Source organism: Quercus lobata, chromosome 5 (assembly GCF_001633185.2).
Source record: "Quercus lobata isolate SW786 chromosome 5, ValleyOak3.0 Primary Assembly, whole genome shotgun sequence".
NCBI classification, from domain to species: Eukaryota; Viridiplantae; Streptophyta; class Magnoliopsida; order Fagales; family Fagaceae; genus Quercus; species Quercus lobata.
Window position 1 is genome coordinate 68607242 of NC_044908.1, and position 17682 is coordinate 68624923.

Here is a 17682-nt window from a genome sequence, read left to right on the forward strand (position 1 = left end):
ACGAGTTTGTTTAGGGTTAGGGCACTAACGTTTCTTTGGGAAATCGAATGACAAGGAAAGGAGTGGAATGGTGAACTCCGATTCCATCCTCGTTCTCTCTCTAGAATTTCCCTTTGTTTGGTTACTGAGAAAATCTGAGGGAAAGTGTTTGCGCTTAGAAATCTAGAGCTTAAAGTGTTTGGGAAAGTGTTTGGTTACTGAGAAAATCTGAGGGAGAGTGAGACTGAGATCATTTTGTTTATTTAAGTTTTAGATTTTAAAAGGGTTTAGTGGGTATTAATGGGTTTATTTAATTTTAAATTTTAGATGGGTTTAGTAGGTATTAGTGGATTTATCTATTTAGACCCATCTAATTAAATATCCAAATGGATCTTTATCCATTTAACTCAAATACTCAAATGGGTTAGGTTAAGACTTATCCAAATAAGGTAGGTAATTGACGAGTTCATGGATATGGATAAAAATTGCCACTCTTAGCTGCCACCAAACAAATATTATTTGAAACATTGTTATTAATACCATTCCGTTTCGGCTGGAATGGCCGGAAAATCTCCACTGCCTTTGTCTCTGTTTAAAACGGAGAAGAAAAAACATAAGAATGAAGAACAAAATGAAACAAACACAGCAGAGAAAGAAAGAATTAGAGGAAACAAAAAATAGAACAAATGGTAGATACCGAGACAGAGCTGGTGAGTGGTAAGACTCCACACTCTTGAATAAGAACATTGAGAAGTGTGAGAGAAAGGAAATAAATGGAGTAGGTGATAAAGAGATGAAGAGGTTCACGTGGGTGGGGGTGGGTTTGGGAAACGGGAAAAAGTTAAATTTTAATAATGTTCTAAAGCTATTAATTAGTCAATATGTTCTAATGATTTTTTAATAACCAAATGCAAACTTTATTGGAAATTTTTTTTAAAAAGTAAATATATTAAATCTATTATATTATATTTTTATATATTAATATTAATTTATTAGTGATAATCTGCAACAGTAAAAAAGGGTACGTAAAAATAGATCTTTATCAAAATATTTCATTCCAATACAAGACAGTATTCATAACATTGATTTGAAGTCTGATTTTGCAACTCAAATGCATTCAAAGTCAAAAAATACTGCACTAAGCACCATAAAAGGACCATGGTGACAGAAAGAAACTGTGGCACTAAACCTCAGAAAATGCTTTTAGGCCTCAAAGAGTACACATGTCACCTAGGGGAAAGCAGCAGACCTGGGATGAAATTCTTGGTCGCATATTGCTCAAAGTGACAGTGCTACCGACCTTGAAAGCAGTAAAAGACACTGTCAGAACCACAATGTAGGCTAAAATGGCTGCCGTCTCCTCTTCCAGATTTTTAAAACTTCTGACAAGAGTTCACAAAAATCTACCCACAGAAATCTTCTAAGGACTTCGAACAACAAGACCCAAAAAGAGGCGTCCACAAATTCTCAACGACCCGCGGGTTTCTTATTCAAATCTGCACAAATCTAAGAAAATTTTTACAAAACCGGTGCCACCACTAGATCCATCGGCCCACGGTCTACAAAACCTAAAAATATCAAGACCAAAAACGGCTGCACGCACCTCACGCGAAGCCACGATCTCTCAACGACCCGCGGCCTAGTCTTTCAAATCTGTGCAAATCTGATCACAATTTTACAAAACTGACACTACAGGGGTCTTGTACGGCCTTAGAACTACAAAACCTGAAAATTTCAGGCCCAGAAACACAAGCACGCACCGCCACGCGCCTCCAGATGGTCAGGAAATCTCTGCCTCAAACGAACACGTACTTCCACGCGCCTCCATGTTATTTCACGCGCTTACACGCGCCGGTTGATTTCTCACATACGTCACGCGCTTCCACGCGCCATACTCTGACACGCGCCCTCCAGCTCTATGACGTCATCCTACACCAACCGGTTTGACCCGGACTGACCTGGAAATCTGACCGGATCCGAACCGCTGCAAAAAAAAAAAAAAAAAAAAAAAAAAAAAAAAAAAGAGAGAGAGAAAATGCTTTGACCAAGTAGACCTTTGACTGTGACCAAAAAGTCAAAATTTTAAAAATGGACCTGTCCCACTCAGTTTTTCGAGTACATTCCGATTTTGGGATCCATTTCTTCATTCGAAACTCAAAAATTGCGCAAATGTCCAATTTCTAGAAAGTTGACTTTTGCATAAATATTGACCAAAAGTCAAAATTTTTAAGAAAGATCTCTCTTACTCAATTTTTCGCGTACATTCCAATTTTGGAGTCCGTTCCATCATTTGAGACTCGAAAATTGCACAAATGACTCAATTCCAAGATAGTTGACTTTTTGTGTTGAAGTTGACTCAAAGTCAAGATTTTCAAGCCAGACTTATCTTGCTCAGTTTTTCGCGACTTTGAAATCACCAATCTAACCCACATCTTCGAAGTATTGACGGTGTCCAAATCTTAAGCTCCCAAGATCAAAATTTGAGATTCATCCATTTAATTTGAATCCCCTCCGGGTTATCCTCCAAACTTCATCAAGGCTTCCCTTTTAAAGAACAGATGAACTCTCACAAGTGTGTCTTAAACTTAAAATTACATTTTGTCACTACTTCAGCCTACAATTCCCGTTCAATGCCTACCTGTAACACCCCGACCCAATTTTTATAATTAAATTATGTGTTTAAGTGGTTAAGTATTATTAATATTTTAAGCCACTTTCTTTTTATAATTAATATAAGAGTATTTAATAAGCATATTATTTCATAATGCCATTGAATGAGAATTGTAAAGATTATAAATAATTGAAATGACTATTTGTATTATAAATATATACTTAGTATGTGCAAAACTATATTAAGTGGTTAAATTATGATACATATATATATATATATATATATATATATATGTGTGTGTGTGTGTGTGTGTGTGTGTGTGTGTGCAAAGTGATATTATTTTTGTAGAAAAGTGTGAGTATGAATGCAAGAAATTATTTTGGTAGAAAAGTGAGTGTGAATGCAAGAAAGTTGAAAAGATGAGTTATCCTCCCTTTCCTTAGCAGTATACGTATGTCACCCAAGATATTTTGCCCAAGATATTTTGCGATATTTTGCCCAAGATAATTTGCTTGACTTCTTGACTACACCAAGAGGTTCATCTCTTATTCTTCTTTCCATATTCCTTTTCTTTGTCTTATTTCTTTGTTCTTTCCTTGTACTTACACGACAACACTTCATTTTCTTCTTTGACTTTCTCAAAGAAATAAGACTCAAGAAACTCTTTTGCTCCCATTTCCCACGGGTCCATGCAAATCAGAAATTTGCACCTTACTTTACTCTTTTTCTCTTAAGTAAAGAGCTAGGAAGCTCTCTTGATTCTTTCTCTCAAAACCCACGGTCAACACCTCAAAAGAAAGATGAAGCTTCATCTCATTTCTTCTTCATATTCTCTCAAAGGAACCAGAAAACTCTCTCAAGCTCTCTACCATTCTTTCATGAGTGGTTCCATGTCTATTTTCCCCACAAGAACCATAAACTTGGTAAGGGTTCTTGCTACTCTCCTCTTAGAATCCATGTTTTCCTTTAAATAATTTTAGTAATGGTATTTGTAAGTCTATATATATATATATATATGTATGCTGTTTTAAGAAGCTTTGAAGTTGTGTTGGTGATTTGTTGAAGGTAGGTTAGGGTTTTTACTAATTAATGATTTTATAGGATTAAGGAAGTAAGAAAATGTTAGGATGAGTATTTTGATGCTGCTGCTGGGATTTTTGGTTGTGGGTATTTTGCTCTAAATGGTTAAATGACTGTATGTAAGTGTTTTATAACATGTCTTATGCGTGTATAAAAATCCCCATATGAAAATACCATCGTTTGATAATTCTTTGTGGATTTACGATAAAACATTGCAGAGCTGTCACTGTGACAGATTCTGTGTTTATGCATGATAAATTATGTATTAAATTGCATATAGTGAATTTGGATGCTAGGTATAATTCCTATGAAACCTAACACACTTGTGGTTGTTATTGAATTGGTCTCACAGCATTTGGATTAATATAAAAATAATGGTTTAATTTTTAAGTTGCAAGAAATTCTGTCAGGGCAGATTTAAGTATGCTGTCTTGTGTGATTTTTAGTAAATCATGGGTTTATTCTTTGACTCCGAAAATTTTATGGTTTATAATGAACATATAGGGGAGTAGTTATATAAAATTCCATGACAATTGAATGTGATTGGACAGCCCGTTTGTATTTTACAAATGGGGTATTTGCTGCTGGAATAGAACAGTGAACAGTAAGGGACATGCCTAACTTTGAGAATTTAATTCTCAAGTTAGGTGAATGTTTTGAGTTATAATTTAATATGCTCATCCTTTGGTATGTTAGAATTATATATAAATTTTATGAATTGGTTTCTCTATGATTTAGTACATCATGTTGTCTGATGAATGCATTTTGTGTTTGTGGGAACCTCTTTGAGGTGGGATTAGGATTTCCTTGATTCTAAGAGATAGGTTTTGAGATGAATGTGTAAGTTTATGATAAGGAATTATGGATAGTAATAAGCTTTGATATTTGGTTTAGGTGTTACCAGTATCCAGGTCTAAGCTCCTTCGACTTTAGGCTCTCAGTTCCTCTGCTTTCAGGTAAGGGATAAGTTATATGGGCATTTGATAAGCCATGAGGTTATTTTAAGGTATATTATGTATTAAAATGTTTTTGATTAGAGACATGGCATATAAGCATTATTCTGAGAAAGATATGTTCGTGAGTTCTCGAAACCCTATGTATATGATTTAAGCATATTGATGCCATTACTAATTTTCACGAACATGATGTTTAATGAAAAGAACGGAAATGCTATTATTATGAAATGCTATGCAAAATAAGAAATTTCAGTATGATGTAAAGTATGAAATGTTTTCGGGTTATATCCTCTGGTGATCTGAACTCGGCCAGTAGAGGTTAATTACTGGCTTTCCATGGAAAAATGTTATCTATTTGGCCATTTAAAGTAGAGGAAATGGGGTTGCTCGTAACTCTAGGCCATTTAAATTAGAGGAAATGGGGTTGCCCGTAACTCTAATCTGAATAAGGCCTTCTCCCCAATGTGTACGGACGGCGGGGAAGAACAAAACCTGGAGGGGATGTGCCATCAGGCCTCCCAAAGGGGACAATATCATACACACGGGGGCACCCAAATGTGATGAGACCTTCTCTGTACAGCTTATCAGAAATGGACTAACCAAAATGATATGAACAGCTATGTTATGTTATTAATCATGAGAGAATTATTTTGTTTAAATGCATTATGAAAAGTTAAAAGCTCTCATGAAAATAAGAAGTTTCTGATGAAAAGAAAGCTGTTCATTAAAGATAAAAGTTTCTGAAGTTCTGTTGTACTATAATAATAAAACTTCTGATGAAAATACAAGTTTACATTTAAAAGTTATCAGATATCTGTTTTTATGAAACGTTAAGTTTTATGATCATGAAAGTTATAATATTCTATGAGAAGAAGTTTATAAGGAAAAGTTTTCTTATTAGTCAAGATGTTTCTAGTTTGATACAAAGTTGTCGATTATCTGATTTAAGTTAAAATAAGTATTTTGTAATGAGAATATATATATGGCGACTTTGTAGGAAATGAAAGAAGTTTAATCTGAAAGGTTTGATGATGTTAACCTAATAAGAAAAGGAGAACAATTGTTTTCTATGAAGAGCGTATAAGTTATTATTATGAATAGTATTAAATACTATGCATGAAAAGATGTTCTCCTATTCGAATATTCATAGAATGAAATGATCTGATTTACATGCATCCTTATTGAATTCTTATATATCTTACCTTTACTGAGCTGTGTAGCTCACCCCTTCCACTCTTTCAATTAGCAGGTTTTATTTTGGAGCAAAGGGAGCCTTAGTCGAGTTTGGAAGGAGTTGATTTTAGTTTTATATGTATAGATCCTAAGTTAGCATTCTGACGTTTAGCTTTATAGTTATTGTGTATTCTAGGATCAAATGAAAGTTGTGTACCTTAAAGTATGAAGAGATGTATTATGTAAAAGTATGAAATTAAATGACTGGTGGATTATGTTATATTTTGAGTACGGTGTAGATGCTCTGACTATCAAGCGAAAAATTATATCAAGAAGTAAAGAAACAAGTATGAAAAGAAAAAGAGAAGATTTTGGAAAAAATTTACTAAAAGTTAAGTTGGTTCTTGTTAATATCAGGTTTAAACTTGATATTAACATGCCGGTCATGGTCACAAATCCAGGTATCGGGTTTGGGGCGTGACACTACCAATCTCCTATCTACCATTCTCGTTCCCTACCGATCTCCCACCTACCATTCTCATTCGATGCCTACCATTCTCATCAAAAATTCTCATTCGCCATTCTCAACTACCCATCTACCGTTCTTCATCTTTCTGTTATAAATAGAAGGGTCGGATTCATCGAAAACTCATCAAGAAAAAGCACATTGAATCATTAAATGAAGATTTGCTTCTTTCAAATTTTCAAGTCATCCTTCTCATAGCCATTTCTCACTATAGCCTTATCATTCTCAACACTTAGCAACCAATATTACTTCATAATTAGTTTGAAATCAACCCTCTCATGGTTCAGTAGAAACCCTCCTCACAACATCCTTGTAGTTTTGAGATCCAAACAAATTTTGTTTCTCCACTTAACTACCACATTTGTCCATAAAATTACTCATAACAAGGCTAGTATTGTTGTTCCATGCTTCCTCGGACTTGGTTGACCAGGACATCTAAGTCTAGTAGAGACACCTGTTCCTAAGCTCAAGGCTCCCGTAGTCTTTCTCCAATTGCTTGGTCTTCCAACAGAAGCAGCTGTTTGGAACAAGCAGCAACTTGGCCGGTTCCTAAAACCAAGATCACAAGTTAGCTTCATCTTTCATTTTCTGTGCTTTTCTAACAAGTGGCATTAGGTGAAGGTGGTAAAAAGTGTTGGGGTATCCTACAAATTTCCCCTCATCCAACACTTATGATGACCTTTATGATACCAACTCATCAAAAATTAGCCTTTGGTGTCGGTAAATGGTCGCCAAAACCTCATTCCATGTTCCCACCAGCGTGGAACCCAAAGGTCATCATTGCCGGTACCTTAGAACACACTTTTCTGGAATTACTCCAACTTAAATTTTGCTTGAAGTATTTCAAAAAGTACTCTTTTGAAATTACTTCAACTTAACGTTCATCAGCATGGTCCTATCACACAGGCGCATTCTACGACTTGCCTCCAGACCTCAGTCAGCATGCAGTCAGTCCCATATTCCAAAATACCCTAGAAACACCTACACCAAAAATTCCTCAACGTACAGGGCTAGCTCCATGGTGTCGTATGTTTTACCCATTCACTGTCGTATGTTTTACCCATTCACTATCCCCGTCTTCTTCACCACCAACATTAGCATACCCAAAATCCATAAGCTTCTGAAATTATCTCAACTTAACCTAAGTGATGTAATAACACATGCGCACTCAACCACTTTCCCACATGTCCTCTCCGTAATCTGAAGCATATTCTTCCGAGATAACTTCACCAGGAGTTCTTAAAAACACGAGGGTAGCCCCATAGCTCTGCATGTTGTACCCAGCCACCATCCTCACCTCTTTCCCATCTTCTACACCCTGTGATCGCCGCCAACGATCCAAAATATTCTTCTGAAATTACCTCAGCTTAACCTCTACTGAAATGATTCAATCTTGCAAGTACATCCAACTTCTTGCAAATAACTTTCAGCCTCACCAACCCACTTCAAATACCATAGAACACTCTTTTAAAATTATTTCAACTTAACCTCTGCTGAGAAGGCTCAATCACGCAAGTACATTCAAATACTAGCAGACCCCTTTTCGGTCTCATCAAAGCCTTTCATATGGGTGGGTCTACTCTTCGAAAATTATCTCATCTTGCTAAAAGTTTCACCACCTTCAACTACTTCACTTGAAGAGTCAAGTGTAAAAATCCGTTTTTGAAACTCATTCCCGCACCACACCCCAAAATTATGTGCATGAACAAGTCTCAAGGGGGCATTTGTAGAGGAAAAATTCCCGACCTATCACAAGCTGACACATCATACTACCAAGTTCACAAAATACAACTAATTACAAAGCTCCATGTATTGTTGCTAGGTTTTGCTATTACTACTCAAAAACCAACAGAAATTTGCCAAGTGTCATGCAAAAACCAATCACACATCAGCGCATGTAAGCAATAACATAAGCAGTCCAGCACGTGTAAGCAATGACATAAGTGGACCAATCAAGCTGTGACATGTGTCACCAATCAGACTCCGCCACGTGTCACTCACCCACCCCCAAACTCCTATAAATAGAAGCCTTCCTAAGGCATTTAAAAGGACACCAAGCCATTTGGAGCACAAGCAGCATCAGAGAAGATTCAGAAGTACTCGAAAGTACAAAAGCTCTACAGGAATCAAGTCTCAAAACCTTCAAGAACTTCAATCTCAAAATCAAAGAACATTCGAAGTAGAATCTTCCAAACTATCTGCCCAGATCTCAAAGTTCACTGGAATCAAGCTCAAAAGCCTCTAGAAACCTCAACAAGCCATAAATCAACGAAGCTCTACAAATTCAAGCCTTCAAAGCACCGAAGAACTTCCACCACAAACCTTCGAAAACGAAGAACACACTAAGAACACAAAGAATGTGAAGAAAAAAGGATGTGAAGAAAAAAGGATTTCTAACAAGCTCATAGCTAGAGATTTATTGTAATTCTGTTTCAAAGATCTTCAATCCATTCCTCAACCAAATTGAAGGATATTTTGTGTTCAAGTCAAAATCAAATTACCACAATTCCAATCAATAAGTCTTGCAAGGAAATTGAATCAGAGGATCACTCTTTTGTAATTTTAGAGAATTGTATCACATATTCATCAATATAAATTTGCATTTGTGAAACTATTTTACTTGTTTGATTTATTTCAAACTAGAAATTTAGTCGTCTACACATACACAATGAAAAATTTTGTCATTCATACTTTCTTCTTTATCATTCTATATGAGTCTAGGTGCAATATTTAGTTTACTTAGTTTTTAATGAAAACCCATTTTAGGAAAGAAAAAAAATTTTAAAAAAATAACAAAAGGCATGTATCATCAAGTTTTCCATTAAATAAATTATGAGTTTTGAATATTTAAATTTAGAAAATCAATATTCTCTAGGTAATAAATAAAACACCTTATATCATCATTCCAACTTTCTAAGCATTACTACCATCTAAAACTCAAAGTACATGAAGAAAATTTTTAGGATTTTAAAATTTAGTGGAGGTATTTTAGACATTACACAATGGAATATTTTAAGTATCATAAGTTTTCATTACGGTTTAATTGAGAGAATAACAATATGACATATTTTCTATTTCCCAAAATATTAAGGGAAAAATTGCTTGATTTTAAAATTTAAAGAGGAATTGTGGACTATCCTAAACATAAAGGATGAAAAGTGTTTTTATCCTAAGTTTTTGATTTTTTGTGTGTAAAACTATGTGTTTTTACTTAAAATGGTGCGTAAAGATAAAAATACAATACAAAAAAAATACAAAAAGTCAATCTAAAAAAACTGTATGTGAAACAGTGAATTTTGGCTTAACAAAATGGTTCGACATTACCACCTATAATTTGTTATGAAAATGTTGTGAACAATGTTGTGGATATAGGACTTCTTTTTTCACAATACCTTTATTTTTAGTTGTGATTAGTTCTAGTATGATATTTTATTTTGACCTATAAAGAATTAAAGCTCAACAATTATGAAAATATTGTGACAATTTGTTGTGTTAACTAACCGCTCTCTCTCTCTCTCTCTCTCTCTCTCTCTCTCTCTCTCTCTCTCTCTCTCTCTCTCTCTCTCTCTCTCTCTCTCTCTCTCTCTCTCTCTATATATATATATATATATAAAGAGTTGACTGGGTGATATTACCGGGAAAAAAAGAAGAAGAAGAAGGCCAGTGAACAATGCAATTGAATAAACCAAAAAATAAACTGTAGATACTACTATAGCTTTACAATTCACGCTTTTGTTCTAAAAGTGTTGTGAAAATATTGTAGATGTAGCATTTCTTTTTTCACAATACCTTTATTTTTAATTGTGGTTAGTTCTAGTATGATATTTTATTTTGACTTATAAGGAATTAACATATCAACAATTATGAAAATATTGTGACAATTTGTTGTGTTAACTAACAGCTCTGTATTTAAAAAAAATTAATAAAAAAAAAAGTTGACCGGACTATATTTTCGAAAAAAAAGAAAGAAAGAAAGAGGCTAGCAAAACAGTGCAGACATTAAACAAACCAAACTCATGTGGCTGTTTACTGTAGCTATAATGCATTAGCTCTAGAGCTGTCCAAACCCATCCGAAGACCCAACCCACCCGAAGAAACCGACTTGATCTGATCCGACATCGGTCGACCCGACTACTCTAGCGGTCGGCAGTGGGTCTTCACCACCAGAAATCGACTCCGGCGGGCTAATTTTGGTTTCCTTCCCCTAAAACCCGAAAAACTCGAACCAACCAACAAAAACCCAAATTCTGGCAAAAAACCCATATTCCGAAGAAAATTTTCCAAATCCCGGCCAAAAAAACCCAGATTCCAGCGATATTTCACATAGATTCGGTGAGATTTTGATCGGATTTGGCGAAGTCTCATCGAATTCGGTGAGATTTCTATCGGATCTGGCAAAATCTCATAGAATCCAATGAGATTTTCACTAAATCTGGGTTTTTCTCACCGTTTTCTCGCCGTTTTCTCAGATATATGATGCTGACTGACCCATCTGACACTCGTTGAAGGTCTTATCAGCCCGATCCAACTACTCCGGTGGTCAACAGTGAGTGAGATTTTCTACCACCCAATTCTGTCGGGTTGGTTTTGTGTTGGGTGCAAACCCTACCCGACTTGTGGACAACCCTAATTGGCTCTTTTTATATATAGATATAGATAAGAGCTCATGAGTAGTAATTGGGATGACAGTGATTCTGATTCATACATCGGCCCGAATATATCAATGTCAACGAAGTTAAGGAGGAATTTTTAAAAAAAAATAAAAAATGCTGGTGACATTAAATTTTATTGCACAACTTTTTTATAATTTAATTATAAACGTTATTTAGAGTAATACCACTTTTTCATATACTTATTATGAATAAAAAGCTTTCATATTAAGTTACTTTATAAATTGAAAAAAAAAATTGCAGCAAAATACAATTAAGACATGATTTTTATTCACTTATTACTAGCAATAGTAGCTTGTAACCCATGCATATACATGCATAAATTTAAAAATAAACACATTTTGTTGCCATAAAAATATACACAATCAATCTAATTATTAGAAAAAATAAATGTAATTAGATGCATGATAAAATTCCTTTCTTAAGTTTAGCACTACTACTTATGATCATTTTTGTTAAATAATTATATGATTGATTTTTTATTTATTTATAGTTTATTAATATTAAACTTTTAGTATTTTACACTCATTAACTCACTTAGCACACTAGAAAACTTTACATAGAGATATAATTTAGTTATGTTATCTCAAACTAAAACAAATAAAATTTGTTTCAATAGGGTTCTGATGTACTATATGCATAAACGTAAAATTTGTAAGCATGAAAATTCAAAAAGTAAAATATTCGCTTAAGAGGATTCATATGCATATATAATAGTGGTTGTGAACAATTGAAAGAAACTAACCATTATTTCAAACATCAATAATTTGTATTAACATAAATAAAATACCCTTCATAACTTAATTTACGCTAAGTTCTTCTCAAAATTTATTTGAACTAGATAATTTCATAATGAAAAATAAAATATCATAAAATTTGTATTCCATCATAGTTCAATCATCCTAAAACACATCAAGATATAGCCAAAATGCATTTACACATTTATAGTACATGTAAGGTAGTTAACTAATCTCTCAGCAAAAAAAAAGAAAAAAAAAAAAAGATAGTTGACTAATAATTACTAACCAACATTAAGTTATACTTTCACATTCAAAGTTTTAAACCTTCACTCTAAATGATCATCTAATAACACAATCTAACAATCATAATTCATAAAAATTAATCAAATAAACCATTTACACTCCATTTGGAAGGTGGAAAAGTAATGGAGTAACATAAATTATTTTGGAATGTTCGTTCCGTTCCCTTGTTTGGGAGTTTTGATGTAATTAATAAAATTAGTAAGAGTAAACACTCATTCATCTTTATTCTCTCAAAACCTCAAATTTTTATTCCTCGAAAATTGGAGGAATCAAAGGAAATGAAATTATTAATGAAGTTTTCACTAAAACTCCTAAAATATCCATATATTTTCAACCATTTATTTTAAACAAGAGATCTAATAGTAATATTATCATAAAATGATTATATTCATTTTCCTCTATATTACTCCCAAACAATGTAACTTACTTTCCATTCCTTTATTTAAAAACACCCAAACAATATTACCTAACTTTATTCTATTCATTTCTTTTCTATTCCTTTCCTGTAAATACATTTTATTCCAATTTATTTCATTCATTTCCATTCATTTTTTATTTACTTATTCTATTCCATTCCTTTATGAACTCCCAATTGAAGTGTTAAACAAAGCAACAAATCAATTCTCTATTTTGGATTTTTTTTTTTTTTTTTTAAAAAAAACCCTAGACAAATAAAAACACCAACAAATCACAAGTCCAATCTAAAAAAATAAAAAAAAAATAAAAACCCAAAACAATTACAAAATACAAATCCCTAGCAAAAACAAATCACAAGACCCCAAGAGATTTTTACCCAATATCTCTCTCTTAGTGAAGAGCTCTCTGCCTCTCTTAACCCTCATTTCTTCCTCTAAGGCTCTACTTTGCCACCAAATCATCACCTCCCACTGATCGCTCCATCTACACACCAATTTGTGTTGCCAACGGCTTGGGTCCACTAGTATCTCTCCAGCTCACTAGCCCAATCCATCACAACACTCACATATGAGTTGAAATCGGCAATGTTATGCCCTCATGGATCTCTCTATCCTCTGATATCTCTCTTCTCTATTTACGATGTGTTCTTCTGGTTGTGAGAAAGCCCTTTGCTCTTTAATAACTTAGTTGTGATTCTTGCTTTTTATTTTGGAAAATAAGATGCTAGAAATTAATTGATTTGCAGTGTTTGTACAACGTACTTATGTATGAAGTAAAAAATTATGAAAGAAAGTGTAAAATGTCTCCCTAACAAACACAATACAAACCCACTTGACACTTATCATGCATGCGTACCGGATAATGAACGTGTGTGAACAAAACAAAACCATCAATAACTGTTACGTGACCTCTTTAATTTTTATGTATCTTACAACAGATTCCTATCTCTCACCATTTTTTTGTCTTAATATTCATGCATGATGTTGGTTAACCATCATTTTAGTTGTTTTTATTAATCTAGTGATTGACATGAGTTTGATCTTTGAACATTGAACAATATTTGTTTTACAGCATCTTAAGTTGTTGGTTGTTTTTTTTTTTTTTTTTTGCCCTTGATGTGTTTTGTCCTGATCATCCGTTTCAATGATGACAATGATAATAATTCTTAGAATGTTGTGTTGCATCTTCAAGAAAATACTACATCCATAATATTTTCACAACAAATTCTAAGTGACATGCTGTTATTGGTAGACAAAAAAATAATTTCAGACCAATACCAACTTACCATCTTGAAAGTGTTGTGAACATGTGTTGTAAATTTAGCACCACCTGCAATAGGGTGTGGGGGGATTTAAAATCTTATATGATGTGAAATTTTTTTTTTTTTTTTTATATTATAACATGCGAAAATCAATGTTAGTGTTACATTTTGTGACTCTTGGAATATTTTATGAATTTAGGTTTGTCAATTTAATTTCTTGATATTTTTTTTTTTTTTTAAATTGAGACTTACAAAAATAACAAAACAACATCATTTTTGGGACACTTAACGGAGCAGTTCAAGTGGACAATATGACCATATTGAATCAAATTCAAAATTATAGGATTAAAATGAATAAGAGTGCCTTTGGATTATGCAATTTCTGATAACTTCTTTATATAATATTTATCCAAAAAAATATACTTTTAGATAAATTTTATATTAAATGTGTAACGAGTAGTTAAAAACTAACTCTTTTTAATAAGTTAAGATTTATATTATTTGAAAAATAAATAAACTGAAACAAAAAAGCAAAACGCAAATCAACTTTTTCCAAAGGCACACTTAAATCAAAATTTATCCAAAATATAATTTAATCTTTTTTTTTTTCTTCATAAAATTAAAAGAACATGATCCCCAAAACTGTCAAAAAGCCTAATAGAGTCCATTTAGAGCTAGAACTCAGCCCATGAGGCCCAAAATCCCATTTCCTCTTGTAATTTACACTAGCAGTAGCAGAGTGGAGAAATCTACAGCTCCAGTTCCATCACACCCAAGCAGAACACAGTGAGTAATTCTGATAGATAGCGTCTGTGACTCTCAAGTAAAAATGTCGAAGATGAACATAGACATCACAGCATCGGTGAAGCCAGAGTACCCAGTCTTAGATCGGGACCCTCCGTTCACCAGAGTCGTCGGAAACTTCAACTCCCTCGACTACCTCCGCTTCGTCACCATCACCGGCGTCTCCGTCACCGTCGGCTACCTCTCCGGTAACCCATCTCTCTCTCTCTCTCTCATCACTCTCTCACTACTTTTTCAAATCTGTTTCTTAAATTTCTGAAACTGAATTGAAAAATGAAATGTTGAATCATTTTGGGTGTGAAAAAATAGGGATTAAGCCAGGGATTAGGGGACCGTCGATGGTGACCGGAGGCATTATCGGGTTAATGGGTGGGTTCATGTACGCTTACCAGAACTCGGCGGGTCGAATCATGGGCTTTTTCCCCAACGACGGCGAGGTAGCTCGTTACAAAAAGTGACACCATTTTTTTGGGTATTTCAACAAGTCTTTAAATTTGTCACTCTTTTCAGACAAGTTTTAATTTCTAAGTTTTTTTTTGTTGTTCTTTTTATTTTTCCCATGATGTTTTGTCCTGATCCTATGTTTCAATGATGATAATAATTCTCAGACTATTGTGTTGCATTGTATTGAGAAAACACCAAAGAATTGGTATTACCAAAGACCCTTTTGATTTTGGCTTTGTTGGTTTGATTATCGTGTGTTGTGAATATCAGAATGCAGTGTTTTATGATACTACACATCTATAATGTATAATTGTGGAAATGATAGGGTGGGAATTTTAAAATCTTATCTGATGTGAAAATCAATGTAAGTGTTACATTTTGTGAGTGTTACGGTGTTGTTGACTCAATAATTAGGAGACCCTTTTAGAGGTACTCTCTGGAATCTGCAAGAATGTTGTTTTTGATTTTGTGAATAATGTAGGTGTCATAGAGGACAGGATTGCTATCTTTTTGGGTCAATTTTTAAGGAGAATTATCTGAATGTTTTCTTTCTATGTGATTATGAATTTAGGTTTGTTAATTGATGGTTTGATGAATACCATAGTGTGTGCACTTGTGTCAACTATTGCATATGTGCATGGTTCTTGTAACTTGTAAGGTCCTAGGATTTAGAATGTTCTATCTCGATCTTCTTGTTTAATAGTGGGGTACTAGTTTTGCTCTCTTTTGGGTTGTAGATTATGCTCTTTTCCTAGTTGAGGAGTTCACCCTGCTGGCATCTGGTCTAGTGTATTCATTATGAAGCAAATCTGTCTTTAATTTTTTTTCTTTTTATATTGTAGCTTTGAAATAGTCTCATATCATGTCACTAGAATGGAACTCTGAACTTGGGAATACTTTAGTAGATTGTTTGAATGGTGTTGGCTTTAGAACACTAGGAGGATTTACATTCCAATTTAGATGGTCCTTATTTTCAAGTAATGTTAGTTATGGCTTTGAGAATGTTTTCTTATCCCAAAAATACAAAAAACAAAAAATACTGCTTTAAAGAATGTTTAATTGAGCTATTGAATGTATGCATACCTTTTTGTGGGAAGAAAGAAATGTGATAGGCACTTGGGTCACCTGTGCTAAACTTTTTGGGGAGAAAGAAAGGTGACAGGATTTAGACAACCCCATACCTTCATAGAGCTGGAACTGGGCAAATATGGGTAGAGCAGGGAATATTACAAAACAATTACTCCCAACACTGCATCTTCCCCTAAAAACTCTGGCAGAATGGTGCACAGAGAGATGTTAAGAGAATGCGTGATGCAAATTTGAAGCAATCTTCCAGTCTATTCAATGAACTATAGTTAATCTTGAGGCTGAAATGTTGCAGACTTCCTCACTTAATAGGTCTTTTAGCCAAAACTGTTTGGAGCTTTGCTTTTTGGCCTGGTGAGTGGAATTTGTAATGTGAAACAGCAATTTGTTGTTTAGCTATAGTATCCCATTAAATGTGGAACCATGTCTGTTGCTATTTGCCTCAACTGGCACCTCTTTGTATTTTTAACGAAGACATCTAGGATTTAAATCTTCCACTCCAATTTATCGAATTATTAAAAAAAAAAAAATTGCTGCTACTCAACAGGGTTGACAGAATGGCTTGACTCCAAATGGTTGCCTTTTGTTTTATGGATGATTTCTTTTTCTCCCTCTCCCTCTTTCTATTTGGTGTTGGGGTTGTTAACATGTTTTTCAGGGGACTTCAACGATTGTGGCTTTAATAGAATAATTATGATGGTGTGATTTGTTTTTGAATGTGTGGATGGATGTATTTTCGTCTTAGCAGGATGCCACAACAAAATGAAATAGTCATTTTACTCATATGTAATTCTCTGATCATTGTGCTCTCCATTTCCTTATCAATTCTAACTCCTGCACAAATTAGAAATGCTTGGAGTCTTTTGGTGCTATACTAGTTCAGGTCATAATACTTCACCATGTTGTGCAATCCCAACATGTGAAGCAAGCTTCCATTTCTTAATTAAACCTTTTGTTAATCTTGAGGCTGAAATGTTGTGGACAGCCTCACTTAAGAGTTCTTCTAGCCAAAACTATTAGGAGTTATACTTGGTTGGCCTGTTCAGTGGATTTCTCTCATGTGAAAGAACAATTTATGTTGTTACTGAAGTAGTTTAGTAAATGATTTTGTATCCATTAAATGTAGTATCATGTCCCTTGCTATTTAACAGGGATGGCTTGACTTCAAATGGTTGATTCCTTTTTTTATTTTTCCTCTTGTGGTTGATCTCTTCTTTCCTTTTTCTATTCGGTTTCAGGATGCTGTTCAGGGAAATTAAACGAAAGTGGGTTAAATAGAATAATAATGATGGTACTTCCTTTTTTGCAGTAGCGTGCCACAGCAAAATGGGATAGCCATTTTTTACATTTATAAGTCTGCTCATCAACCCCGTACCAATTCTTAAATTTTATTATTCACTGCACAAATTAGAAATACTCATAGTAATTTTGGTGATATACTAGTTAAGCTCATATTACTTTCATGCCAGATTGAGGATCCCCAGCAAGAGGAAGTGTGGGGTGTCTTAAAAAGCTAATATCTATATGATGTTGGTATTGTGTAGGGCCTGTAGGCCTATGGAATTTGCATTCAACATATAACAATGTAATGTTAGAACGTAAAACCCCATCAAAATCTCGAACAACTTGGTG

At 34.0% G+C, this 17682-nt stretch overlaps 1 protein-coding gene across 1 annotated transcript; it reads left to right on the top strand.

Moving 5' to 3' along the window:
* The first annotated feature begins 14412 nt into the window (after positions 1-14412).
* LOC115991973 (NADH-ubiquinone oxidoreductase 20.9 kDa subunit-like) lies at positions 14413-15214 on the top strand. Its single transcript, XM_031115985.1, has 2 exons — positions 14413-14708; positions 14830-15214. The coding sequence occupies exons 1-2, from the start codon at positions 14546-14548 to the stop codon at positions 14976-14978; spliced, it is 312 nt and encodes a 103-aa protein (XP_030971845.1). The 5' UTR covers positions 14413-14545; the 3' UTR covers positions 14979-15214.
* Positions 15215-17682: the final 2468 nt, after the last annotated feature.